Raw genomic sequence first — 27,812 nt, 5'->3', positions numbered from 1 at the left:
CTACTGCCACTACTACTACTATTTTTATGCCCCCCTTCGAAGAAGAGGGGTTATATTGCTTTGCTCATGTCGGTCTGTCGGTCGGTCGGTCTGTCGGTCGGTCCGTCCACCAGGTGGTTGTCAGACGATAACTCAAGAACGCATATGCCTAGGATCATGAAACTTCATGGGTAGATTGATCATGACTTGCAGATGACTCCTATTGATTTTGAGGTCACTAGGTCAAAGGTCAAGGTCAGGGTGACCCAAAATAGTAAAATGGTTTCCGGATGATAACTCAAGAACGCATATGCCTAGGATCATGAAACTTCATAGGTAGATTGATCATGACTTGCAGATTACCCCTATTGATTTTGAGGTCACAAGGTCAAAGGTCAAGGTCACGGTGACCCAAAATAGTAAAATGATTTTCGGATGATAAGTCAAGAACGCTTTTGCCTAGGATCATGACACTTCATAGGTACATTGATCGTGACCCGCAGATGTCCCCTATTGATTTTCAGGTCACTAGGTCAAAGGTCAAGGTCACAGTGACAAAAATCGTATTCACACAATGGCTGCCACTACAACGGACAGCCCATAAGGGGGCATGCATGTTTTACAAACAGCCCTTGTTACTTCTACTACTACTACTACTACTACTACTACTTCTACTACTACTACTACTACTACTACTACTACTACTACTACTTCTACTACTACTTCTACTACTACTACTACTACTACTACTACTATTACTACTACTACTACTACTACTTCTACTACTTCTACTACTACTACTACTACTACTACTACACCACCACCACCACCACCACCACCACCCCCACCACCACCACCACCATTCACAGTGACAAAAAACGTATTCACACAATGGCTGCTACTACAACTTATAGCCCATATAGGGGGGCATGCATGTTTTACAAACAGCCCTTGTTCGCTTTGGAATGACATGTAATCACACGAGTTATTTCGGCGTAAGTACACTTTTTGAGATTTTTTGTAATTCAACATGGTTGCTTTTGAACTCAAGCAATTTTGAATGATTGGTTGCATGCAGTAATTTTGTTCAGCAATTGTGACATTTAAATTATCTGTTTCAACACGAGAAGTGTCAAAGTAAGCAGGTCTTTCACCAGAGCAACTAGAATAAGAATGGTAATGTACAACACAAATATTTTTTTCTGTAATTTTGACCTTATGATTATTAAAATTACTTTTTGTTACTTCAGTGTAAGTACGCTTTCTAAAATGTGCTTTTGTTGAACTATTGTTATTTTCAATGTGCGCAGACATGCAGAAATTACCCTTTGTATGTTCAGTGTGACTTGTAGAAGACTTGTTTGTAATGGGAAATGTATTACTTGATGAGCAAAAATAATGCTTTAATGAAGAAAAAAAAAATTCAAAGAAAATCCTACTTTTCCTATGGTATAAAAATTGAATAAGTCTTTTATGCAAATTGTTTTACTTTCATTAGCAAAAATAAAACCTTAATCAATAAAGGGTTGGAAATACTGAAGTCAAAACTAATTTGTCAATGGTATAAGAAATTGCAATTAGTCTGTAAAAAAAAAGTGAAAAAAATAAGTAAAAAAATAATAAAGACAATTGAATTTATGAAAATTAAATTAAATGTTCAAGTTTACATACCATAAATATATGAATACATAAAGTTTTTTACTGCCAGTAGTTTAAATAACTCAAATGAGGTTTAAATTAAATAATTATTTGAAATTTGTTGATTATTTGGATAATTATAATAATTATGCCCCCCTTCGAAGAAGAGGGAGTATATTGTTTTGCACATGCCCGTCAGTCGGTCTGTTCATCCACCCGAATGGTTTCTGGATGATACATGTAACTCAAGAACGCTTAGGCCTAGGGCCATGAAACTTCATAGGTACATTGATCATGACTGGCAGATGACCCCTATTGACTTTCAGGTCACTAGGTCAAAGGTCAAGGTCACAGTGACTCGAAACAGTACAATGGCTTCCGGATGATAACTCAATAATGCTTAGGCCTATGATCATGAAACTTCATAGGAACATTGATCATGACTGGTAGATGACCCCTATTGATTTTCAGGTCACTAGGTCAGGGCTCCCTCTGGCTCAAAATTTGTTGTAGCCAAAATTACCTTTTTATGTCTTAATTATTATTATTTGGGATATTTTATGGTTGATCATGCAGAAAACATTGTAGCCAAATGGAATTTTGTGTAGCCAAATTTCCTTATTTGTAGCCATTGGCTAATTTGGCGAATGGCAGAGTAAGCCCTGTAGGTCAAAGGTCAAGGTCACAGTGACTTGAAACAGTCAAATGGTTTCCGGATGATAACTCAAGAACCCTTAGGCCAAGGATCATGAAACTTCATAGATACATCGATCATGACTGGCAGATAACCCCTATTGATTTTCAGGTCACTAGGTCAAAGGTCAAGGTCACAGTGGCTTGAAAAAGTAAAATGGTGTCCGGAGGATAACTCAACAATGCTTAGGCCTAGGATCATGAAACTTCATAGGTTAATTGTTCATGGTAAAATGGTTTCCTGATGATAACTCAAGAATGCTTAGGCCTAGGATCATGAAACTTCATAGGTACATTGATCAAGACTGGCAGATGACACCTATTGATTTTCAGGTAACTAGGTCAAAGGTCAAGGTCAGAGTGACTTGATACAGTAAAACAGTTTCCTGATGATAACTCGAGAATGCTTCGGCCTAGGATCGTGAAACTTCATAGGTACATTGATCATGACTGGCAGACGACCCCTATTGATTTTCAGGTCACTTGGTCAAGGTCACAGTGACTCGAAACAGTAAAATGGTTTCTGGATGATAACTAAGAACACTTAGGCCAATGATCATGAAACTTCATAGGTACTTTTATCATGACTGGCAGATGACCCCTATTAATTTTCAGGTCACTAGGTCAAAGTTCAAGGACACAGTGACTCGAAACAGTAAAATGGTTTCTGGATGATAACTCAGCACTGCTTAGGTCTAGGATCATGAAACTTCATAGGTACATTGATCATGACTGGCAGATGGCCCCTATTGATTTTCAGGCCACTAGGTCAAAGGTGAAGGTCACAGTGACTCGAAACAGTGAAATTGTTTCCGGATGATAACTCATCATTGCCTTAGCCTAGGATCATGAAACTTCAAAGGTACATTGATCATGACCGGCAGATGACCCCTATTGATTTTCAGGTCACTAGGTCAAAGGTCAAGGTCACAGTGACTCAAAAACAGTAAAATGGTTTCCGGATGATAAGTCAAAAACGCTTATGCCTAGGATCATGAAACTTCATAGGAACATTGATCATGACTGGCAAATGACCCCTATTGATTTTCAGGTCACTAGGTCAAAGGTCAAGGTAACATTGACTCGAAACAGTGAAATTGTTTCCGGATGTTAACTCATCAATGCCTTAGCCTAGGATCATGAAACTTCAAAGGTACATTGATCATGACTGGCAGATGACCCCTATTGATTTTCAGGTCACTAGGAATTTTTCCCAAATTCAGATTAAAAAACCTGCACTAATCACACATGTTCATAATATTTTGTAAAATTTTAATAATAAGTTATCAAAATAGTCGTTATTTACCAGTTAACGGCTTCTTTGAAATATAAGAAACACTGTTTTAAATAATTTACATGCGATAATTTTTCCCAATTGAGCCAATTTTGCGATTAATTTTTTTCCCAAAATGGGGGTTTTCACGACGCGAAATTCCCAAAATTCCAGTGTGGCGTTTTCCCAAAATGGAGCGGAAAAAGCCTGAGGTCACAGTGACAAAAAGCGTATTCACACAATGGCTTCCACTACAACTGACAGCCCATATGGGGGGCATGCATGTTTTACAAACAGCCCTTGTTAATCTGGTTGTTGTTATTTAGTATTGAATTATTAAAAATAATAAATAAACGCTTAAAACAAAATATATATACCAAGACCAGGGGCTCTACACAATATAGCTCTTCTCTAAATATCTGCTGCAGACAAATATTTAAAATGGCCCGCTAGCGACCGGATTTAGTGAATACACACCAGTTCTTGATGTGGGTGTTATTTTCTCAGGGTTTACCTCCCTTTAAATTAAAGACCTCTAAAACAGCGCTGGGGTTAATTATTTCAACAAATAAAGCTTTAAAAAAAGTTTATGTATTAATGTGGATAACAGTAACAATAAGATTTAGAATTGATCAAAGGAAATACATTTGTGCCTAATCTTATTCAATAATTGCATCGGGATTATGCAATACATTTAGATGGGTTATATTTACCAAAACTGTATTTGGAATAAGTTATCGCGTTATGTGGTAAACCAGTCTGGTACTGGCTTATTCCCTTAAGGCCAGGAAACAGAAAACAAGAAGCAAATCAAATGAGAGCCAAAAAGTTGTATTTTAATTGGTAAAAATTTGCTACAAAATAATGACTTTCCTAGTGTATTTCTTCCAGAGGTATGCATATACATTTTATATAGCATTTGTCGAAATGTCTATGTAGCTCTAGTGCTCTATGAATGCATCGCCATAATATATGTCGCGGGCAGATAATTTTTGAGTCTGATCAATATATGGTTATTGTATGTAAAAAACCCCAATACAATTAGCGGTCAACGCATGCAGCTACGCAGCAGGCTTTTGCCTGTAATATTTAAGACTTAGAATAAAAAATGTATTTAATTTAAAAAATGTATGTGTGTTGAAAAGCTGATAGGGGCAGCAAGAGAGAAGTATAAAGCAGCAGGCGTAGCACAGGCGACACAAATTACCCAAAGCAACACTAATTTAAGCATATTTTGTCTTCAATTTAGTGACAAATTAATATACATTGCTACAGGTGGTTGCTATATATAAGAATTGTGTCGAAAAGACCAACAAATACCTATAAAATAAGAGCTCAATTAAGGTTTGTTATAAAACTTAGAACTGCCAATACGGTTACAAGATTTAACGAAAGTGCAGTGTCAGTACCGATAGTGCAGTGTAAAATGTAAGGTAGTGAAATAATCAGTTAAATTTTCAATTAAAGAATAACCTGAAACTTGTTTATTAAATGCATTTTTTATGGATTTAATTGTACAACTTTGATCTTTAGCAAGCTACATAGTGTGACGCCCACTTAAACAACATGCCACAATGAGGACAGTAATCAATTTTTGTGATAAGAAATACAAAACAACTCTTGTTAAGTCATTAAAATGATTAAATGTAGTGTTTATTGTATTATTTTACAGTTTCCCACTATGGTGCCTTTAAAAAAGTATTTAAGATCGCAATATTTGTTAGCATCTGCATTCAATTAATATGATGATACATTATAAGGTTTGACTAGCTCATTTGATTAATTAGAAATGGCGCAGCAGAGGCCGACGCGTATCCCCACGCCATATGTTTTACCCAGGGGCGCCCCAGGGTTGGTAATGGGGCCATTCATAGTTGAGATTGACCGTATTGTCATAAGAGAAGTTTAGTATCAATTAGAAGTGAATTGGTGTAGAAATGAAGAAATTATAGTAAAAGGCAATTTTGGATGGGAATGGCCTATGTGGGCGGGGTGCCCCAGGGTTGGTAATGGGGCCATACATAGTTGAGATTGACCGTATTGTCATAAGAGAGGTTCAATATCAATTTGAAGTAAATTGGTGTAGAAATGAAGAAATTATAGTAAAACTGCAATTTTGGGTCGGTGTGGCCTATGTGGGCGGAGTGCCCCAAGGTTGGTTTTTGGGGCCATGCATAGTTGAGATTGACGGTATCATAAGAGAGGTTCGGTATTAATTTGAAGACAAATCGGTGTAGAAATTAAGAAATTATAGTAAAATAACCTAAAAAACTGAGTGAATATCTCTGATTGGCCCGGCCCAAACCCCCATAACTTTTGACCCAGGGGTCAGATCAAAAATCCAAATAGTGCAGGGGATAAAGATTGTGCATGAAATTCTTTCATGCACTTGATACACTAGTAACCTAACGTTTCATTCCACTTCTTACAAATCTTGTTGCAGTTCAGAGCAAAGTTTCTGGAAGAGTTTAATAAACACAGCATTACATATCTTACTATTCAAATGTAAATAGTTACAAATTTACTTGTTTATTATATTGATTTGAAAATGCCCAGAATACACAAAAGTGTGCCAGTATCATTCTTTGCATCCTGTTTTGTTGGCATCTGGCACATTATCCATTTCCTAGCGGTCGTTTATTTCACATTAGTAATGAAAAAAAAAGTCTTCTGCAGATTGCACATGCTTAAAGTTTTAGATGTATGTTATAAATATGTTTTAACATGGCTATTGAGTGCCATGTATTAACCTGTAACTATGAAATGGCAACAGGTGTCAGATCTTTTATATCACATGATTTAAACAATTGATAAATTTTAAAATTAAGTATCCGTAAAACAACAGGGTTGGCACTTGAATCCTCATTTTACTCACTTAAAAGTAAGGGGCACTGTAAACACTTGTTGTTATCCCCCGCCATAGGCAGAGGGATATTGTTTTGGCGTTGTCCGTCCATCCGTCTTTCCGTCCGTCCGGCACTTTTGTGTCCGGAGCCATATCTTGGAAGTGCATTGGCGGATTTCATTGTAACTTGGTATGAGTATATGATGCCCCATTGGTGCAAAAATGTACCATATGACATTTTGGTCAAAAATGACATTTTAGTATATTTCATTAGGATTTTGTAGCTACATTCTGTAAAAATATCTAAGCTGTAGCTTGTAAGGTTCCAAAGATATAGGACTATGTATAAAAGTACCATTAGTGAAAATTGCAACATTTGTTTGTGCAAAAAGGTACCATATGACACATGGTACCGTGTTGCATCAAAGGTGTGTGGAAAATTTAAATATCAGTGCAAAAAGGAACCATATGCACATGTTACTGCACACCTTCTTGCAGACATGAAATGAATGTGTAGCAGATGATAATTATGAGGGTGAAATGTTTGCGCATTCATTTGGTGATTATTAAAGTGAAGAGAGCAGGCAAATACTGAGATTTTATACAGTTATATGACTTTGTACACGTTATTCATATAAGGAGATGGAAAATAATAAAACTGTAAGTATATTTTTATTACCAAATTAAATTCATATACCAGTTATTTATGGAATCAATGAAAACATAATAATAAATATAATACTTGCATCCTTTTTGAAAGAGTTGATTTCTTTCCTATAAAACTCTCATGGATGGTAGTAATTTATTTCTGGGAGCAGTCACGAGAAGAACATACTTTAAATGTACTAACGTTACAAAAGGTAGCTTTTAATTTCACAGTTTTTACAGAAATAAGTTTTAATTTTATTTAAACAGTATAATCAATAGATCAATTTATGGTGGTATTTGCCTAACAAAAAAAAGACGAGGTTGTTCCGATGAAGAAGTTTATCATACATTTACACAAGAGGAACTTTTTGGACCTATGATAGCAACGCAAACCAAAGACAACGATTCCGACACTACAGATTCTGAAGATATTTCATTAGCTGATCTTGGTAGAAAAAAGAAGCAAGCAGTTAAAAGGAAACTTATCCAATGTGATAGTGAATCAGATCGTGCAGATAGTGCTGATGATGAAAATTATGATCCTAACAAAGATGAGATCAATTCAACTGATTAAGAATTCAATGTTAAGAAGCTGAAGACAAAAGAAAAGAGACTTGTGCAAATGAAAAAGCAAAGAGAAACTTCATGGAAAAAGAACTTCAAAAAATTGAAAATTTGAAAGAAAAATAATATAAGGAGAATAAGTCAAAGTGTACTTGCCAAGAAATTGAGAGATAAAATAATATTGTTGCAAAACAGACGAAAGGTAGCCAGTGTAGCGGTTAAAATAGAGCACAGAAAATCAGCCAACATAATTACACAATCTAGGCTATGATCAGAAAAGCCCATACAGGACGACTTGACACACTTCTTGCTTGTAATGAGCTGCGCAGGGTTTAGTATTAATGGAGATGGAAACTGTTTTTTCATGTCATTGAAACAAGTGGACAAATTGCTGAAAGTGCGTCTGAAATCAGATCAAATGTCTGGTAATTTTGGGTGGGCGTGGCCTATGTGGGCGGGGTGCCCCAGGGTTGGTAATGGGGCCATGCATAGCTGAGATTGACCGTATTGTCATAAGAGAGGTTCAGTATCAATTTGAAGTGAATAGGTGTAGAAATGAAGAAATTATAGTAAAACTTGAAAAATTGAAGATAGCAACTTGATATTTGGCATGCATATGTATCTCATGGAGCTGCACATTTTGAGTGGTGAAAGGTCAAGGTCATCCTTCAAGGTCAAAGGTCAAATATATGGGCCAAAATCGCTCATTTAATGTACACTTTTGCAATATTTCAATATTCAAGATAGCAACTTGATATTTGACATGCTCATGGAGCTGCACATTTTGAGTGGTGAAAGGTCAAGGTCATCCTTCAAAGTCAAAGGTCAAATATATGGGTCAAAATCGCTCATTTAATGTACACTTTTGCAATATTTCAATATTCAAGATAGCAACTTGATATTTGGTCATCCTCCAAGGTCAAACGTCATATACGGGGACATAGTGTTTCACAAACACATCTTGTTTTTCTGATGTTTGATTTATTTTTCCTTTCATATGAAATATATTTGTGTGATTCTAGGTTTTAGTAAATAATTCTGAAACATTTATGCAGCATTCTGTTACATTATTGTTTACGTTATTATATTATGTTGGTTATCTGGTTTATCAAGTGGAAAAAACGTTATTTATATAAAAATAAAGCTTTTAATATTAAGACTTATGAAGGTACTTATTGTTATTTATGTATTTACATACTTCTCAGAGTAATAAAAATATAGTAAATGCCATTATTCATTAATGTACACTGCAACTCCAATATATCACGGTCCGTTATATCGCGTTGTCCAATATATCGCGAATGGGCTATGGCTCCCAAAAATCTGACGAGCATAATCCCCAAATAAAATGTTTTAATCTGAGAATTTGATGAATTAAAATCCGCTTCAAGCTAGTAATTTTCCCTTTTTTCACCAACTTTAATCCAACATTCATAATCAAGTTTTGACCAGATTGTTTGCTTACATTGTACATCACTTTAACACCTGTGTACTGCGATAAACAATAGCACCTCTTGTCAAACATCACAGGTGATTTTGGGAGTTACCATTCTGTATTGAATTTGCTTTGAACTGCCGAAACGCACCAGTGGCACGCATGAAGGTGTACACAATTATAACTGTAAATGTCACAAGTCAATACTGACCTATCTCAACAATCTGTGTGCGTTAGATACAGTATAAACTACTTGCTTTTAATTTAGAGGTAAAGATCACTCAGTTTTTCAAAATGCACTACTATTAAAACCCATGCTTTTCATGAGAATGAATGACATCATTTTGTACATGGGTCTAAATTTTGTGCATGCTTTCTTGAACAATACAACTCGGCAATGTTTTTCGGATTACAAATTTAATTATATGCATTTAAAAATACTCACAAGGAATAATGTTTTGTGTTATACCAATGAATAACATATGGATATAACACATAATTGAATAAGGTAGGTAAATAGCATGTTTTGAGATTGCATAACGATGCTAATGCATACATATACATGCATACATAACCTTACAATTTATATCGCGCGCCGGATATATCACGGTCGCAATCTTTGGACCCCTTCAACCACTTTATTGGAGTTGCAGTGTAGTAAGGTTCCTTAAATGTTTGTCCTTATTGATTAAGTATGAATTACGGGTGGTTTTCACACCGAGATAAAGTGGAGACAACTTTTTTTGGGCCAGTGAAACCCCTTAAAAGCGTTTTATTATGCTATTTGTATTTGTCTGCGGTATTGATTTTTACTGGACAATAAACTATAAATGTTTCTTTTAAACCTCAATAGCTTATTGGTTGTTTGTTGAGATAAAGTATTTTTAATGCAACATATGGATTCCTTGTGAAAAAAAACATTAAAAAAAATCACCAAAAAGTTAATTAAACACAAGCGAAAAAATTGCATAACTTTTAAACTAGTTAAGATATTTTTTTAATTCAAACTAATTTAAAAACTGCACATCAAGACCTACAGTCTGATTATGATCATTTTGCACATCAACATGTTTGAAAAAAATCACTGTGGTTGCTTAGTAAAAAAGAACTTGATACCATAACATTTTTAAAATGAGTGCATATTTGGTCACCAATCTTCTGTTTTTTCTGTCCTACCTGACACTTTTAGAAAAAAATCCGAAAATCATTTTAATAATTTTTTTTGGCCTATGGTGGAATTTGTCAATCAACTTGAATTGTTGAAAACAAGAGGACAATGATATTTACCATAGACATAGCAGACATTGTTCCTTTGGCCACAGCAAACTATTACGGAAGTGTTGTTCGAATATATTCAAGTTCAATATCAAAACCAGTGATTGACATAAAACCTGAACAAACAACAGAGAAAGTAATCAATCTAGCTTACATAGCATTTCGAGGACAGGAGCATTATGATGCCATTGATATAATTTCAAATGATAGTGATGCTAAACGTGACACAGATCCTACATGGGAGGTTGCAAGGGAATCTCTTCCTTCCACACCAAATGATAATCAAGCCATGCAAATATGCCTGTCGAAACAACCCCACACAAACGTGCTTCATACAGAAGTCCTCCTAAGAAGCATTCAAGTCGAAAAAAAGACGGAACCCAGAAAAGTGGAAGCGGAATGTTAGAAAATTATTGAAAAGTGAAGGGAAGGAATATGCTTCTGCAACTTGGAGAGTTGTTGCCCCGAAAAAGGTCCATCATCATAGTTGCCTCAAATGTTGTTTCAAGTGTAGCGAGAAATTCACAGAAGAGCAGCGGAAAGACATATTTAAATTGTACTTTTCTTTGGGAAGTTATGAGCGTCAAAGACAGTATATCTGTGACATGGTAGAAAAAAGCGCAACAAAAAGGAAAGTTACAGGCATGAGATCTATAGCGCAGAAGTACTTCATGATACACAATGACCGGAAAGAACGCGTTTGTTGAAACTTCTTTATGAAAACATTGGACATCCAACAGGAAAACAATTGATTTCCCACATAAAAAGAAGAAACATGGGGCATTTGTTGCGACAGATATGAGAGGAAAAGATCCATCTGTAAACAAATTAGATTCATGTACAGTTGAAATTGTAAAAAAACACATTGAATCATATCCAAAAATGGAATCTCACTACACACGAAAATCATCAAAGAAAAAAATACCTAGCACATGACTTAAACATTAAACAAATGTGGAAATTATATATCAAAGATCGTGAAAAGAAAGTAATAACCAGTGTGAAACAATCATTGTATAGAAAGATTTTTTGTGAAAATTACAATTTATCTTTTTTTAAACCTAAAAAGGACCAGTGCTCCTTCTGTACATTATATGACAGAAGATAGGCAGCAGGCACAGGAAATGAAACACTTCAAAAAGAATATGATGAACATCAAGTACAAAAGGAAAGAGCATGTGAAGAAAAGACAAAGGATAAAGAAAGAGCTAAGACAGACAAGATTGTGTATGTAGCAACATTCGATCTGCAGGCAGTTCTTACAACACCATGTTCTTTAGTGAGTGAACTCTATTATTCAAGGAAACTATGCTGCTTTAACCTCACTATATATTCCTTAGGAGACAAGCAAGCTGTCTGTCATGTATGGGATGAAACCCAATGTAAACGGGGAGCATGTGAAATTGCCAAATGCTTATTAAAGAACACATTATCTGTCTGCCATAGAAGCAATGTCAATGAAATAATATTTTTATGTCCCCCACTATAGTAGTGGGGGACATATTGTTTTTGCCCTGTCTGTTGGTCTGTTGGTTGGTTTGCGCCAACTTTAACATTTTGCAATAACTTTTGCTATATTGAATATAGCAACTTGATATTTGGCATGCATGTGTATCTCATGGAGCTGCACATTTTGAGTGGTGAAAGGTCAAGGTCATCCTTCAAGGTCAGAGGTCAAATATGTGGCCAAAATCGCTCATTTTATGAATACTTTTGCAATATTGAAGATAGCAACTTGATATTTGGCATGCATGTGTAACTCATGGAGCTGCACATTTTGAGTGGTGAAAGGTCAAGGTCAAGGTCATCCTTCAAGGTCAGAGGTCAAATATATGTGGCCCAAATCGCTTAGTTTATGAATACTTTTGCAATATTGAAGATAGCAACTTGATATTTGGCATGCATGTGTAACTTATGGAGCTGCACATTTTGAGTGGTGAAAGGTCAAGGTCATCCTTCAAGGTCAGAGGTCAAATATATGTGGCCCAAATCGCTTATTTTATGAATACTTTTGCAATATTGAAGATAGCAACGTGATATTTGGCATGCATGTGTATCTCATGACGCTGCACATTTTGAGTGGTGAAAGGTCAAGGTCAAGGTCATCCTTCTAGGTCAAATATATGGGTCAAAATTGCTCATGTAATGTTACTTCTGCAATATTGAAGCTAGCAATTTTATATTTGACATGCATGTGTATCTCATGGAGCTGCACATTTTGAGTGGTGAAGGTTCAAGGTCAAGGTCATCCTTCAAGGTCAAACGTCATATAGGGGGACATTGTGTTTCACAAACACATCTTGTTCTGATAAATGTGGAGGTCAAAATTGGAATCAGTATGTAACTGCGCCACTTTTGTATACCATATCACAAGTACCAACCTGAAAGCCATTAGCCACAAATTTCTACTTTCAGGCCATTCCCAAATGGAATGCGATTCAGTCCATTCAACTATTGAACGTGCCAAAAAAGTAACGCCAGAGTATGTTCCATGGCAATGGTGTACTTTAATTTCTCTGGCAAGAAAATCACAGCCAAATGTAACTATACCAATGAAATACAATCATGTCATGGACTTCAAAGACTTTGTAAAGAAACATTGTACAAACCTAAAAACATCAGTCACTGGACAAAGAATAAACTGGCTTAAAAGCCGGATCTCACTTTCTTGATTTTGCGGTGGTAAAATGTTAACCTACATGAACTAGTGGGCTGGGTTTATCTGTCAGTGATTTGCTGGTAACATTAGTGTTTATAAACAGAAACACATGTTTGAGCAGACAGTAATTTGGTATAGTGTTGAATCTGTATTTACATGTAAACTTGATTTGAGACATCCGCTAGCTAAGAGAGAAGTTCATAACCTTTCAAGTGGGCGGTGCTTAGCATTTAAAGGGAAATTTGAATTTTAAGCAGACAACAAAAATCTTTTTCCTGTAAGTCAATAACTATATATTTTGCAACCACCAAAGTACACATACAATTGTTTGTATACTAAAGTATATGTACATGTATGCCAAATTTCATCGGAAAATATTAAATACAAACTTAAATATTTTGAAAATAATCATTTTTGTTTTCTGCTGTTTACACACCAGTGTACAACTGAAAAGTAGACATTTTGTAAATTTGTGGCCCTAATATACTGCTTCTCTGGTGTTTAAGGAAAAGTGGATAAAAGTGCGAAGGGACAATCAAAGATCAGTATTTGTGAACTACAGCTTTGACGACAACCAATTTCAGGAAATTCAAGTACAGAAAACAACAAGAAAACAAAAAGGTGTTTATAACACTTGGCAAACTTGTGAGTCAGTTTTAAAGTGTTGTTACGACACAAAACTGCCAATATCGATTCAAAAGAAAAATGACCTTGTTAATTTATGCTTAATAGAAATCATTCCTTATATGAGTTTCATTCTTATTACGAGTCCTTACCGATGAGCAGTAAGGGAAAGGATTTTGTACCTATGGAGTCAGATGAGGAAGATACTGATATCAAGTGAAGAATGTTGACATTGTGGATATTATGGGTGCTCTGCATTTTTGCCAAAACTGAAATTTGCAAGATTAACTTCCAAAAATACTATTGTTTTTTAACCTTAACAATACTTTAATTGTTTAACTTTACAGATGTGTCACATCTTTATAGATGTTTATACTTCACTGTTGTTAATAAAGTGTAATCATCATATTCACTTTCCAGTTTTGTGTGGTGACAAAAGGTACCATATGTCATATGGTACCTTATTGTGCCTTTTTAGAATACAACACACATAAATAGTTCATGCATAAAGGACCCAAGTGTGCATATGGAACCTTTTTGCATTTTGTTTACCTTAATATTGAATTATGCAAAAAGGAACCATATATGACATAATTGATCAATTATCGCTTATTGATAACTGTAACATGTTCAATTATTGCAAGGATGAAGGTTGTATTTATATCTAACCATATGCACAATTATAGTCCTGAGTTGTATGTACTTAATTTGATATTCACTTTCAAATCTTTAAACACGTTTTTCTCAAAACTATGAAAATGTCACTTAGTACTTTTTCGCACCAATGGGGCAATATATGGATAAGAGGATGATGCACGCCAAATGGCATTGCACACCATCGGTTAATAATGGAGTTATGGCCCTTTGTATCTTAAAAAAATGCTTTTTAGCCGAGTGTCAAATATAACACTTTTGTGTCCAGAAGTATATTGGCGGGCGATATCAATTAAATTAATTTGCTTGTTTATGGAAGATTTTCCAAGGATTGTAAATTTTAAATGTATTTTTTTTCAGTTCATTTAGAGATCACTACTGAATAACGATGGGGGACAATAAAAAAAAGGACGAACTTTTACAGAAGAAATTGGAGTTTCTAAAACAGCGAGCATTAAATGTTAAGTTTGACATCGATACAGTAGAGTTCCAACCAATAGAAAACATCGGTATCGGAGCTTATGGCGTTGTATGTTCCGCAATATGCCGAAAAACTAATGACAGAGTTGCCATTAAAAAGATTCCCAATGTTTTTGACCTTAGAGATGCGGCAAAGAGGGCCTACAGGGAAATAAAGATCTTGAAACATTTTAAACATGACAACATCATTCACATTAGAAAAATTCTGAAGCCGAAAGAATGTATGAATGATTTCCGTGATGTATATGTGGTGTTTGATTTAATGGAGAGTGACCTGCACAAGATTATCTACTCCAAGCAGGAGCTCACGGAGGAACATGTACGCTACTTCCTGTATCAGATCCTGAGGGGCCTCAAGTACATCCACTCTGCCCAGGTCATACATCGAGACTTGAAGCCTAGCAATCTGCTGGTCAATGAAGACTGCCAGCTGCGCATCGGAGACTTTGGTAAGATTATGCTTAACTCTTTACCTCTTAGACATGTATTCTGACAGAATTGTAGTCTCTTAGAAAGTTACATTTAATTATAGACCTTTCGTACAAGATTTAAGTTTTAAAGCTTCATTTCTAACCCTTACATACTGATGAGCAGCAAACAGCATAAAACCTGAACAGACAGCAAGTTACTTGCAGGCTGTTCTGGTTTTATGCTGTTTGCACATAGCCATTTTCACTGTGCTTCTGAGTGAGATAGGGTTAAAAGAAGTTACTCTTTTGCAGAAAATGTTCTAGTCTAGGAAGAGGGCTTAGCAAATTATAGATTGTTAAAAGAATCAGAATTGATTCAATTGCACGGACACTTTAAATCAACAAATGAATAAAACACAACTGTATTAATTGTGAATTTTGTTATGAATAATAAACAATACAAAACTTCTGACAAATATGAACTATTATTAATCTCATAGAAGCATGCTGATGAGAAAATTTATTCAGCTTTTTAGTATGTTAAAAAAATGGATGCCAGTTGGAAAATGACCTACATTTCAGGAATGGCTCGAGGATTTTCCGCCTCGTCGGTGGAGCCAAGTTTCTTCATGACTCAGTACGTGGCCACTCGGTTCTACAGGGCCCCTGAGATAATGATGTCCCTCATAGAGTACGGGGCCGCTGTAGACATGTGGTCCGTGGGATGCATCTTCGCTGAAATGCTCGGCAGAAAGTACTTGTTTAATGGTATGGTTTAGTTTGTGAAATGCTCGGCAAAAAGTACTTATTCAGTTTTATACATGGTTTTATACATTCACAATGTTAAGCATGATGTTATAGTATCGTATTTTCTTATAAGCTTAACTATCATTTTACATTCATTTGAATTGTTGATATTTAAGGAACCTCAAGTTGACCTTTTACTATTTTGTTAGTGTGTACCTGGTCAAACAAAATAAAACAAAATTGCTTCTCAGTTAAGACATAATCACTTTTTTCAACATTTTCAATTAAGCCAGGCAACCATACAATTGCTTCAAATATCTGAAAATTGTGCTACCTGTTTCAGGATCATGTCTTAATCGACAATACAACAGCATGTGTATAAATCAAGCTGTATTTCAACCTTACACAAAAAACAAATGCAGTACAGCAAACTCATTTGGTGTATTTTTATGGCAATATTTACTTTTTTTGCAGCACTTTTGCCTGTGTTTATTTTTAACCAGGTTTTCCGAAGGAAAAAACTGGTTATTAGATTGGCGAATGCGGGCGGGCTGGCGGGCTGGCTGGCTGGCTGGCTGGCTGGCTGGCTGGCTGGCTGGCTGGCTGGCGGGCTGGCGGGCGGGCGGAACAAGCTTGTCCGGGCCATAACTATGTCATTCATTGTCAGATTTTAAAATCATTTGGCACATTTGTTCACCATCATTGGACGGTGTGTCGCGCGAAATAATTATGTCGATATCTCCAAGGTCAAGGTCACACTTTGAGTTCAAAGGTAAAAAAATAAAAAAAATAAAAAAAATCTCCCTTTAACCTGGTTTTGTGAAAATTTTGTCCCGTGTTAAAAATAAAAATTAAAACAATATGTGAAAATTATGGGATAAATTGAAATCCAGGTAAATGACAAATAAAGAAACGTTTATTGCCTCATATGTCTTTTCGTTAAGTTGAATCGCACTCTGAGAAAACGGTGTTAAAAGCATGTGCGTAAAGTATTGTCCCACACCCAGATTAACCTGGGAAAACTCTTTACACACATGCATCAAACCCCCTTTTCACATAGCGATGCTCATTTCTATTTACATGTATTGCAGGTAAGAATTCTATCGAGCAGATCAAGTTGATAGTCGGGTTGCTCGGCAACCCGGATGCAGAAATCATCTCCATGATTCAGTCCCAGTTACTGAAGAGCTTCTTTCAAGGTGAGAATCACGGCTTTCAGCTGGCTTGCGATGATGACCATCAGCTTTCTCTGTTACTAAAATGGCTCATTTGATATGTGCCAAGCTCTGACAAAATCGGGCTTAATGTATGTGCGTAAAGTGTTGTCCCAGATTATCCTGGGCAGTCTGCATAGGCCAATCCAGGACAATACTTTCTGCCTAGACTTGATTTTCCATTGGAAGAGACTTCCTTCTGTTATAACATCTCAGGCCTTTTTGTGGGCATTTTGGAAAAATGCAATTTGGGGATTGGGACTTTTGCAAATGAAGTCTACTGAATTAGGAAAAAAACTCTTTTTTATAGAGCTCTTTAAAATAATTCACATAATAATAAAAAAAATATATAAATTATAGTTATATATTTTGTTAGATGTAATTGAAAAAAAAAGAGATATAAAAACAAGTAGACACTAATTTTACTTTTTTTGTTGTTAGGGATGTTTTTTAAATTGCAAATTTGTTTACCATTTTGTTTAATAGACCTGTAGAAATATTAATCAGGAAAAGGCCTGCAACTGCAAGAATTAAGGCCCCCCCCCAAAAAAATCTCTTTAATCATAAAATTCCTTTACAACTAATAAAATGTAATTCTCTATTTTAAAGAATGTGTGTATATTCTGGCCTTTTCCTGGCCATGTTTGGAAAAAATGCACTTTCAGAATTGGGAATTTTTTAAGTGACCAGTCCACTGAATTGGGAAAATGTAATTTAATATACCTCTAACTCTTAATAGTAATTCAAGTAAGAAGAAAATATAATATAAATGACATTGATAGACTTTGATTGACACATGTAGTTATTGAAATAACACTTGATATATAATAATCATTAGACACTTTTTTTATAATTTTTTTTTTTTTTTTTAATTAAGGATTTTTGTAAACAATTATCTTTGGGAAAGGGTCTTTAATAAGTAACCCATAGATACGCCTGGAAAAAGCCTGCTATTTATCATATAAAGATAAGCTGGACAGAAATTCAACAAATAAATTCAAGAAATTGCCAAAAAAAGACACTTCGAAAATGTTAAATAACATAACTATTAATCTTTAAAGCTGAAACTAAAACATTACATTGCTTGTCAAAATTGTCCTAAATTTAACCATATGTAGTATTTTTTTGAGCCGTCTATAAGGACAAATTCAGACTAACTTTAGTAGAGTCTTACAAGAGCTTAATTAGACAATGAATGCCTACAAACTGATATGTTATGTTCTCATACGCTTGCGTCTATCCTTTGTTAAGCAGTTGTACTATTTGCAAAATGAGCACAATCATTTATTTAATTAGGAATCTGTCCAAGATGACATAGTGATGTTTGTGATTTTTTGATAAACGAAAATTATTCCTTTAACATAGTGGGGCAGAATTTTTTCAAAAACAATAATTTTTAATTTCAATGCGCATGGTTGTATAAGACAAAAGCAGTGATGTCACACCCTATGTATAGTAAGTCATTAAATGGCCCCTTGTTGTTGAAAGTGAATAGCCTTTATGCACACGTATCAAGCCATGTTGTACAAAGCCAACTCATAAAACAAAAGCAGTGAGGTCACATTGGATGTCATGCAATCCTCCCCCTGTTCTAGAGATGGGCCCTAGGAAGCCAGTGTCGTGGGCGAGCGTGTACCCAAAGGCGAGCAAGAAGGCTGTGAACCTCCTGGGCCGCATGCTGGTCCTGAACCCGAAGAAACGCATCACGGTGGAGCAGGCGCTGGTACATCCTTTCTTGAATAAGTACCATGACCCCGATGATGAACCCATCTGTGTGCCCACCTTTAACTTTGATTTTGAGAAAGAGGTATGAGGCTCTGTTGTCTGTGGTTATTTAGCATATTGCACATTGAATATAGTTGAGCCTCACTCTGAGAAAATGGGGCTGAAAGCATGTGCATCAAGTGTCATCCCAGATTATCGTATGCAGTCTGCACAGGCTAATCAAGGATAACACTTTTCGCCTTTACTGGTTTTTATGCCCCTCTTCGAAGAAGAGGGGGTATATTGCTTTGCACATGTCGGTCGGTCGGTCCGTCCACCAGGTGGTTTCCGGATGAAAACTCAAGAACGCTTGGGCCTAGGATCATGAAACTGTATAGGAACATTGATCATGATTTGCAGATGACCCCTATTGATTTTGAGGTCATTAGGTCAAAGGTCAAGGTCACGGTGACCCGAAATAGTAAAATGGTTTCCGGATGATAACTCAAGAACGCTTATGCCTAGGATCATGAAACTTGATAGGTACATTGATCATGACTCGCAGATGACCTCTATTGATTTTCAGGTCATTAGGTCAAAGGTCAAGGTCACAATGACCCGAAATAGTAAAATGGTTTCCGGATGATAACTCAAGAACGCTTATGCCTAGGATCATGAAACTTGATAGGTAGATTGATCATGACTCGCAGTTGACCCCTATTGATTTTTTAGGTCACTAGGTCAAAGGTCAAGGTCATTTGGAAAAAAATGTTATGAGCTATTGTCATCACCTTGGCGTCGGGGTCTGATTAAGTTTTGTGTTTAGGTCCACTTTTCTCATAAAGTATCAAAGCTATTGCATTCAAACTTGGTACACTTACTTACTATCATGAGGGGACTGGGCAGGCAAAGTTAGATTACTCTGGCACGCATTTTGACAGAATTATGTGCCCTTTTTATGCTTAGAAAATTGAAAATTTGGTTAAGAAAAAAGTATACTTTTTATGTCCCCCACTATAGAAGTGGGGGACATTTTTTTGTTGCCCTGTCTGTTGGTTGGTTGGTCTGTTGGTTGGTTGGTTGGTTTGCGCCAACTTTAACATTTGCAATAACTTTTGCAATATTGAAGACAGGAACTTGATATTTGGCATGCATATGTATCTCATGGAGCTGCACATTTTGAGTGGTGAAAGGTCAAGGTCATCCTTCAAGGTCACAGGTCAAATATATGGGTCAAAATCGCTCATTTAATGTACACTTTTGCAGTATTTCAATATTCAAGATAGCAACTTGATATTTGGCATGCATGTGTATCTCATGGAGCTGCACAATTTGAGTGGTGAAAGGTCAAGGTCAAGGTCATCCTTCAAGGTCAGATGTCAAATATATGTGGCCAAAATTGCTCATTTTATGAGTACTTTTGCAATATTTAAGATAGCAACTTGATATTTGGCATGCATGTGTATCTCATGGAGCTGCACATTTTGAGTGGTGAAAGGTCAAGGTCATCCTTCAAGGTCAGAGGTCAAATATATGTGGCCCAAATCGCTAATTTTATGTATACTTCTGAAATATTGAAGCTAGCAATTTTATACTTGAAATGCATGTGCATATCATGAAGCTGCACATTTTGAGTGGTGAAGGGTCAAGGTCAAGGTCATCCTACACGGTCAAACGTCATATAGGGGGACATTGTGTTTCACAAACATGTGTTTCACAAACACATCTTGTTGTGATTGGGAATATAGAAATTCGGCTATAAAATCGGGCCAAAACAAAACCCTGCTTAGGATCATGAAACTTCATAGGTACATTGATCATGACTGGCAGATGACCCCTATTGATTTTCAGGTCACTAGGTCAAAGGTCAAGGTCACAGTGACACGAAACAGTAAAATGGTTTCCGGGTGATAACTCAAGAATTCTTAGGCCTAGGATCAAGAAACTTCATAGGTACATTTAATGATTTGCAGATGACCCCTAGTGATTTTCAGGTCACTAGGTCAAAGGTCAAGGTCACAGTGACAAAAAACGTATTCACACAATGGCTGCCACTACAACTGACTGCCCATATGGGGGGCATGCATGTTTTACAAACAGCCCTTGTTTAACCAGGTTTTCCGAAGGAAAAAACTGGTTATTAGATTGGCAAATGTCTGCGGGTGGTCGGGCTGGTGGGCTTGCGGGCGGGCGGAACAAGCTTGTCCGGGCCATAACTTTGTCATTCATTGTGAAATATTAAAATCATTTGGCACATTTGTTCACCATCATAAGACGGTGTGTCGCGCGAAAGAATTAAGTCAATATCTCCAATGTCAAGGTCGCCACAACTAAAAATAGATTTTGAAACAAAGGGGTTAACTTTGATCAGTAACAATGCACATTTTGAGTTGGTCTCCCTTTATCACACTTTATTTTTCCAAATTGAAATCAAGGTCGCCACGAGTAAAAATAGATTGAATCTTATACAAGTGAGGTAACAATGCACATTTTGAATTGTCTCCCTTTATAAGCCTTTTTTTTCAAATTGAAAACGTGGTTTTGTGACAATTTTGTCCCTTGTTTTTAAATAAATTGTTTGTTAAATGTAAAAAGAGATATATAAAAAATAGCTGCCAAAGTTTTTGTAGTATAAAAATTTACTATAAAGTCAACTACACAAAAAAACTGAATAAACAACATGTTTTTTAATGTTGCTTCCTGTTTAACAAATAACAATGTAGATAATGTTGTTTTGTCATACAAAATATGAACATCTATCTATTTTAACAGAGTGAAGTCACTTTGAAATGTTTTTGGAATAGTTATTTAAACTTAACAACACACCTTTTAATTATTTTCCACAGAACTTGACCCTGCCACACTTGCGAGAAGTGATCCACAAAGAGATCATGGAGTATTACGAACCTCGCACACCCACCTTCAGTTTTACTGCTGAGCTCAGACCTGTGCCGAAACTGGACGAAGGAAAAGAGGGACCAGCTCACGGACTTCCATCCCTCTTCAAGGACTACCAGAACTCTCAGGATATGAAGGGGACACCTGACTCTTCTGAGGGCCAATCAAAATCAGATGAGGCGGTGTTCAAGCGTCCATTAAGCGCAAAGAACAGGGGACCCCAAGTGTCTGTGCTGACAGATAACCTGCTAAAATCAGAGGTACCCTGTATTTCTTGTAAACAAATATATTTCTCTTGATTTAATATTGCATACATTTACCTCAGACTTGTTGTTAGTTTGCCTGTAACTGACCGACTTGAATCATTGCATGTAAATACAGTGCATTAGAGTCTGTACAAACAGGGTTAAATGCATTTGTTTAATGTGAAGTCTGGACAGGCTAATCAGAGAGACACTTTCACCTTAACTTTACTTTTTTTAAACAAAAAATACAAAGTGTTGTCGCTGATAATCCTGTGTGGACTGCACCACCTAAACTGGATGTTCTTCTTAAAGTGTCATACCAGATTAGCCTTTTAAGCCTGAACTGGCTAATGCGAGACAACAATATCCACCTGAACTGGCTAATCAGAGACAACAATATCCACCTGAACTGGCTAATCAGAGACAACAATATCAACCTAAACTGGCTAATCAGAGACAACAATATCCACCTAAACTGGCTAATCAGAGACAGCAATATCCACCTAAACTGGCTAATGAGAGACAACAATATCCACCTTAACTGGCTAATCAGAGTCAACAATATCCACCTAAACTGGCTAATCAGAGACAACAATATCCACCTAAACTGGCTAATGAGAGACAACAGTATCCACCTGAACTGGCTAATGAGAGACAACAATATCCACCTAAACTGGCTAATCAGAGACAGCAATATCCACCTAAACTGGCTAATCAGAGACAACAATATCCACCTGAACTGGCTAATCAGAGACAACAATATCCACCTAAACTGGCTAATGAGAGACAACAATATCCACCTAAACTGGCTAATCAGAGACAGCAATATCCACCTGAACTGGCTAATGAGAGACAACAATATCCACCTGAACTGGCTAATGAGAGACAACAATATCCACCTGAACTGGCTAATCAGAGACAACAATATCCACCTGAACTGGCTAATCAGAGACAACAATATCCACCTAAACTGGCTAATCAGAGACAGCAATATCCACCTGAACTGGCTAATGAGAGACATCAATATCCTCCTAAACTGGCTAATGAGAGACAACAATATCCTAACTGGCTAATGAGAGACAACAATATCCACCTAAACTGGCTAATGAGAGACAACAATATCCACCTGAACTGGCTAATCAGAGACAGCAATATCCACCTAAACTGGCTAATCAGAGACAGCAATATCCACCTAAACTTGCTAATGAGAGACAACAATATCCACCTAAACTGGCTAATCAGAGACAGCAATATCCACCTGAACTGGCTAATCAGAGACAACAATATCCACCTAAACTGGCTAATGAGAGACAACAATATCCACCTGAACTGGCTAATCAGAGACAACAATATCCACCTAAACTGGCTAATCAGAGACAACAATATCCTCCTAAACTGGCTAATCAGATACAACAATATCCACCTGAACTGGCTAATCAGAGACAACAATATCCTCCTGAACTGGCTAATCAGAGACAACAATATCCTCCTGAACTGGCTAATCAGAGACAACAATATCCACCTGAACTGGCTAATCAAAGACAATCATATCCACCTGAACTGGCTAATCAGAGACAACAATATCCTCCTGAACTGGCTAATCAGAGACAACAATATCCACCTGAATTGGCTAATCAGAGACAGCAATATCCACCTAAACTGGCTAATGAGAGACAACAGTATCCACCTGAACTGGCTAATAAGAGACAACAATATCCACCTAAACTGGCTAATGAGTGACAACAGTATCCACCTGAACTGGCTAATGAGAGACAACAATATCCACCTAAACTGGCTAATCAGAGACAGCAATATCCACCTAAACTGGCTAATCAGAGACAACAATATCCACCTGAACTGGCTAATCAGAGACAACAATATCCACCTAAACTGGCTAATGAGAGACAACAATATCCACCTAAACTGGCTAATCAGAGACAGCAATATCCACCTGAACTGGCTAATGAGAGACAACAATATCCACCTGAACTGGCTAATGAGAGACAACAATATCCACCTGAACTGGCTAATCAGAGACAACAATATCCACCTGAACTGGCTAATCAGAGACAACAATATCCACCTAAACTGGCTAATGAGAGACAACAATATCCACCTAAACTGGCTAATCAGAGACAGCAATATCCACCTGAACTGGCTAATGAGAGACAACAATATCCACCCGAACTGGCTAATGAGAGACAACAATATCCACCTAAACTGTAATGAGAGACAACAATATCCACCTAAACTGGCTAATGAGAGACAACAATATCCACCTGAACTGGCTAATCAGAGACAACAATATCCACCTAAACTGGCTAATGAGAGACAACAATATCCACCTAAACTGGCTAATGAGAGACAACAATGTCCACCTAAACTGGCTAATCAGAGACAACAATATCCACCTAAACTGGCTAATCAGAGACAGCAATATCCTCCTAAACTGGTTAATAAGAGACAACAATATCCACATGAACTGGATAATGAGAGACAACAATAACTACCTAAACTGGTTTATGCGAGACAACAATATCCTCCTAAACTGGCTAATCAGAGACAACAATATCCACCTGAACTGGCTAATGAGAGACAGCAATATCCTCCTAAACTGGCTAATGAGAGACAACAATATCCACCTAAACTGGCTTATCAGAGACAACAATATCCTCCTAAACTGGCTAATGAGAGACAACAATATCCTCCAAAACTGGCTAATCAGAGACAACAATATCCACCTAAACTGGCTAATCAGAGACAACAATATCCACCTAAACTGGCTAATCAGAGACAGCAATATCCACCTAAACTGGCTAATGAGAGACAACAATATCCTCCTAAACTGGCTAATCAGAGAGAACAATATCCACCTGAACTGGCTAATCAGAGACAACAATATCCACCTGAACTGGCTAATCAGAGACAACAATATCCACCTGAACTGGCTAATGAGAGACAACAATATCAACCTAAACTGGCTAATGAGAGACAACAATATCCACCTAAACTGGCTAATCAGAGACAACAATATCCACCTAAACTGGCTAATGAGAGACAACAATATCCACCTGAACTGGCTAATCAGAGACAACACTATCCACCTGAACTGGCTAATCAGAGACAACAATATCCACCTAAACTGGCTAATGAGAGACAACAATATCCACCTAAACTGGCTAATCAGAGACAGCAATATCCACCTGAACTGGCTAATGAGAGACAACAATATCCACCCGAACTGGCTAATGAGAGACAACAATATCCACCTAAACTGTAATGAGAGACAACAATATCCACCTAAACTGGCTATTGAGAGACAACAATATCCACCTGAACTGGCTAATCAGAGACAACAATATCCACCTAGACTGGCTAATGAGAGACAACAATATCCACCTAAACTGGCTAATGAGAGACAACAATGTCCACCTAAACTGGCTAATCAGAGGCAACATTATCCACCTAAACTGGCTAATCAGAGACAGCAATATCCTCCTAAACTGGTTAATAAGAGACAACAATATCCACCTGAACTGGATAATGAGAGACAACAATAACCACCTAAACTGGTTTATGCGAGACAACAATATCCTCCTAAACTGGCTAATCAGAGACAACAATATCCACCTGAACTGGCTAATCAGAGACAACAATATCCTCCTAAACTGGCTAATGAGAGACAACAATATCCACCTAAACTGGCTTATCAGAGACAACAATATCCTCCTAAACTGGCTAATGAGAGACAACAATATCCACCAAAACTGGCTAATGAGAGACAACAATATCCACCTAAACTGGCTAATCAGAGACAACAATATCCACCTGAACACGCTAATCAGAGACAACAATATCCACCTAAACTGGCTAATGAGAGACAACAATATCCTCCAAAACTGGCTAATCAGAGACAACAATATCCACCTAAACTGGCTAATGAGAGACAACAATATCCACCTAAACTGGCTAATCAGAGACAGCAATATCCACCTAAACTGGCTAATGAGAGACAACAATATCCTCTTAAACTGGCTAATCAGAGAGAACAATATCCACCTGAACTGGCTAATCAGAGACAACAATATCCACCTGAACTGGCTAATCAGAGACAACAATATCCACCTGAACTGGCTAATGAGAGACAACAATATCAACCTAAACTGGCTAATGAGAGACAACAATATCCACCTAAACTGGCTAATCAGAGACAACAATATCCACCTAAACTGGCTAATGAGAGACAACAATATCCACCTAAACTTGCTAATGAGAGACAACAATATCCACCTTAACTGGCTAATGAGAGACAACAATATGCACCTGAACTGGCTAATCAGAGACAGCAATATTCACCTAAACTTGCTAATCAGAGACAACAATATCCACCTAAACTGGCTAATCAGAGACAACAATATCCACCTGAACTGGCTAATGAGAGACAACAATATCCACCTGAACTGGCTTATCAGAGACAACAATATCCACCTGAACTGGCTAATGAGAGACAACAATATCCACCTAAACTGGCTAATCAGATACAACACTATCCACCTAAACTGGCTAATGAGAGACAACAATATCCACCTGAGCTGGCTAATGAGAGACAACAATATCCACCTAAACTGGCTAATGAGAGACAACAATATCCACCTGAACTGGCTAATGAGAGACAACAATATCCACCTGAACTGGCTAATCAGAGACAACAATATCCACCTAAACTGGCTAATGAGAGACAACAATATCCTCCTAACTGGCTAATGAGAGACAACAATATCCACCAAAACTGGCTAATCAGAGACAGCAATATCCACCTGAACTGGCTAATCAGAGACAACAATATCAACCTGAACTGGTTAATCAGAGACAACAATATCCTCCTAAACTGGCTAATCAGAGACAACAATATCATCCTAAACTGGCTAATGAGAGACAACAATATCCACCTAAACTGGCTAATCAGAGACAGCAATATCCACCTAAACTGGCTAATCAGAGACAACAATATCCTCCTAAACTGGCTAATGAGAGACAACAATATCTACCTAAACTGGCTAATCAGAGACAACAATATCCACCTAATCTGGCTAATGAGAGACAACAATATCCACCTTAACTGGCTAATCAGAGACAGCAATATCCTCCTAAACTGGCTTATCAGAGACAACAATATCCCCCTAAACTGGCTAATGAGAGACAACAATATCCTCCTAAACTGGCTAATCAGAGACAACAATATCCACCTAAACTGGCTAATGAGATACAACAATATCCACCTTAACTGGCTAATCAGAAACAGCAATATCCTCCTAAACTGGCTAATCAGAGACAGCAATATCCACCTGAACTGGCTAATGAGAGACAACAATATCCACCTAAACTGGCTAATGAGAGACAACAATATCCACCTAAACTGGCTAATCAGAGACAGCAATATCCTCCTTAACTGGCTAATCAGAGACAACAATATCCACCTGAACTGGCTAATCAGAGACAACAATATCCACCTAAACTGGCTAATGAGAGACAACAATATCCACCTTAACTGGCTAATCAGAGACAACAATATCCACCTGAACTGGCTTATCAGAGACAACAATATCCTCCTAAACTGGCTAATGAGAGACAACAATATCCTCCTTAACTGGCTAATCAGAGACAACAATATCCACCTGAACTGGCTAATCAGAGACAACAATATCCACCTAAACTGGCTAATGAGAGACAGCAATATCCTCCTAAACTGGCTAATCAGAGACAGCAATATCCTCCTAAACTGGCTAATCAGAGACAACAATATCCACCTAAACTGGCTTATCAGAGA

The 27,812-nt window shown here is 37.0% G+C and overlaps 1 protein-coding gene across 3 annotated transcripts in view; it reads left to right on the top strand.

Annotated features, from left to right (window-relative positions):
* LOC127850670 (mitogen-activated protein kinase 7-like) overlaps positions 1 to 27,812 on the top strand; it is a 72,950-nt gene that overhangs the window by 28,961 nt on the left and 16,177 nt on the right. For 2 of the 3 annotated variants that reach the window (XM_052383866.1, XM_052383876.1), the window contains exons 2-6: positions 14,648 to 15,216; positions 15,760 to 15,945; positions 17,016 to 17,123; positions 18,734 to 18,945; positions 21,689 to 22,000. In XM_052383866.1, the coding sequence (XP_052239826.1) occupies positions 14,676 to 15,216; positions 15,760 to 15,945; positions 17,016 to 17,123; positions 18,734 to 18,945; positions 21,689 to 22,000 (1,359 nt within the window). In that variant the 5' untranslated portion in view covers positions 14,648 to 14,675. Of the gene's footprint in view, positions 1 to 12,886; positions 13,631 to 14,647; positions 15,217 to 15,759; positions 15,946 to 17,015; positions 17,124 to 18,733; positions 18,946 to 21,688; positions 22,001 to 27,812 lie in introns of those variants that run through there. The other variant, XM_052383884.1, reaches the window with a different exon arrangement.

The sequence above is a fragment of the Dreissena polymorpha genome, chromosome 1 (genome assembly GCF_020536995.1).
Source record: "Dreissena polymorpha isolate Duluth1 chromosome 1, UMN_Dpol_1.0, whole genome shotgun sequence".
In the NCBI taxonomy this organism is placed as follows: domain Eukaryota; kingdom Metazoa; phylum Mollusca; class Bivalvia; order Myida; family Dreissenidae; genus Dreissena; species Dreissena polymorpha.
This window is presented reverse-complemented; position numbering and strand designations above follow the sequence as displayed.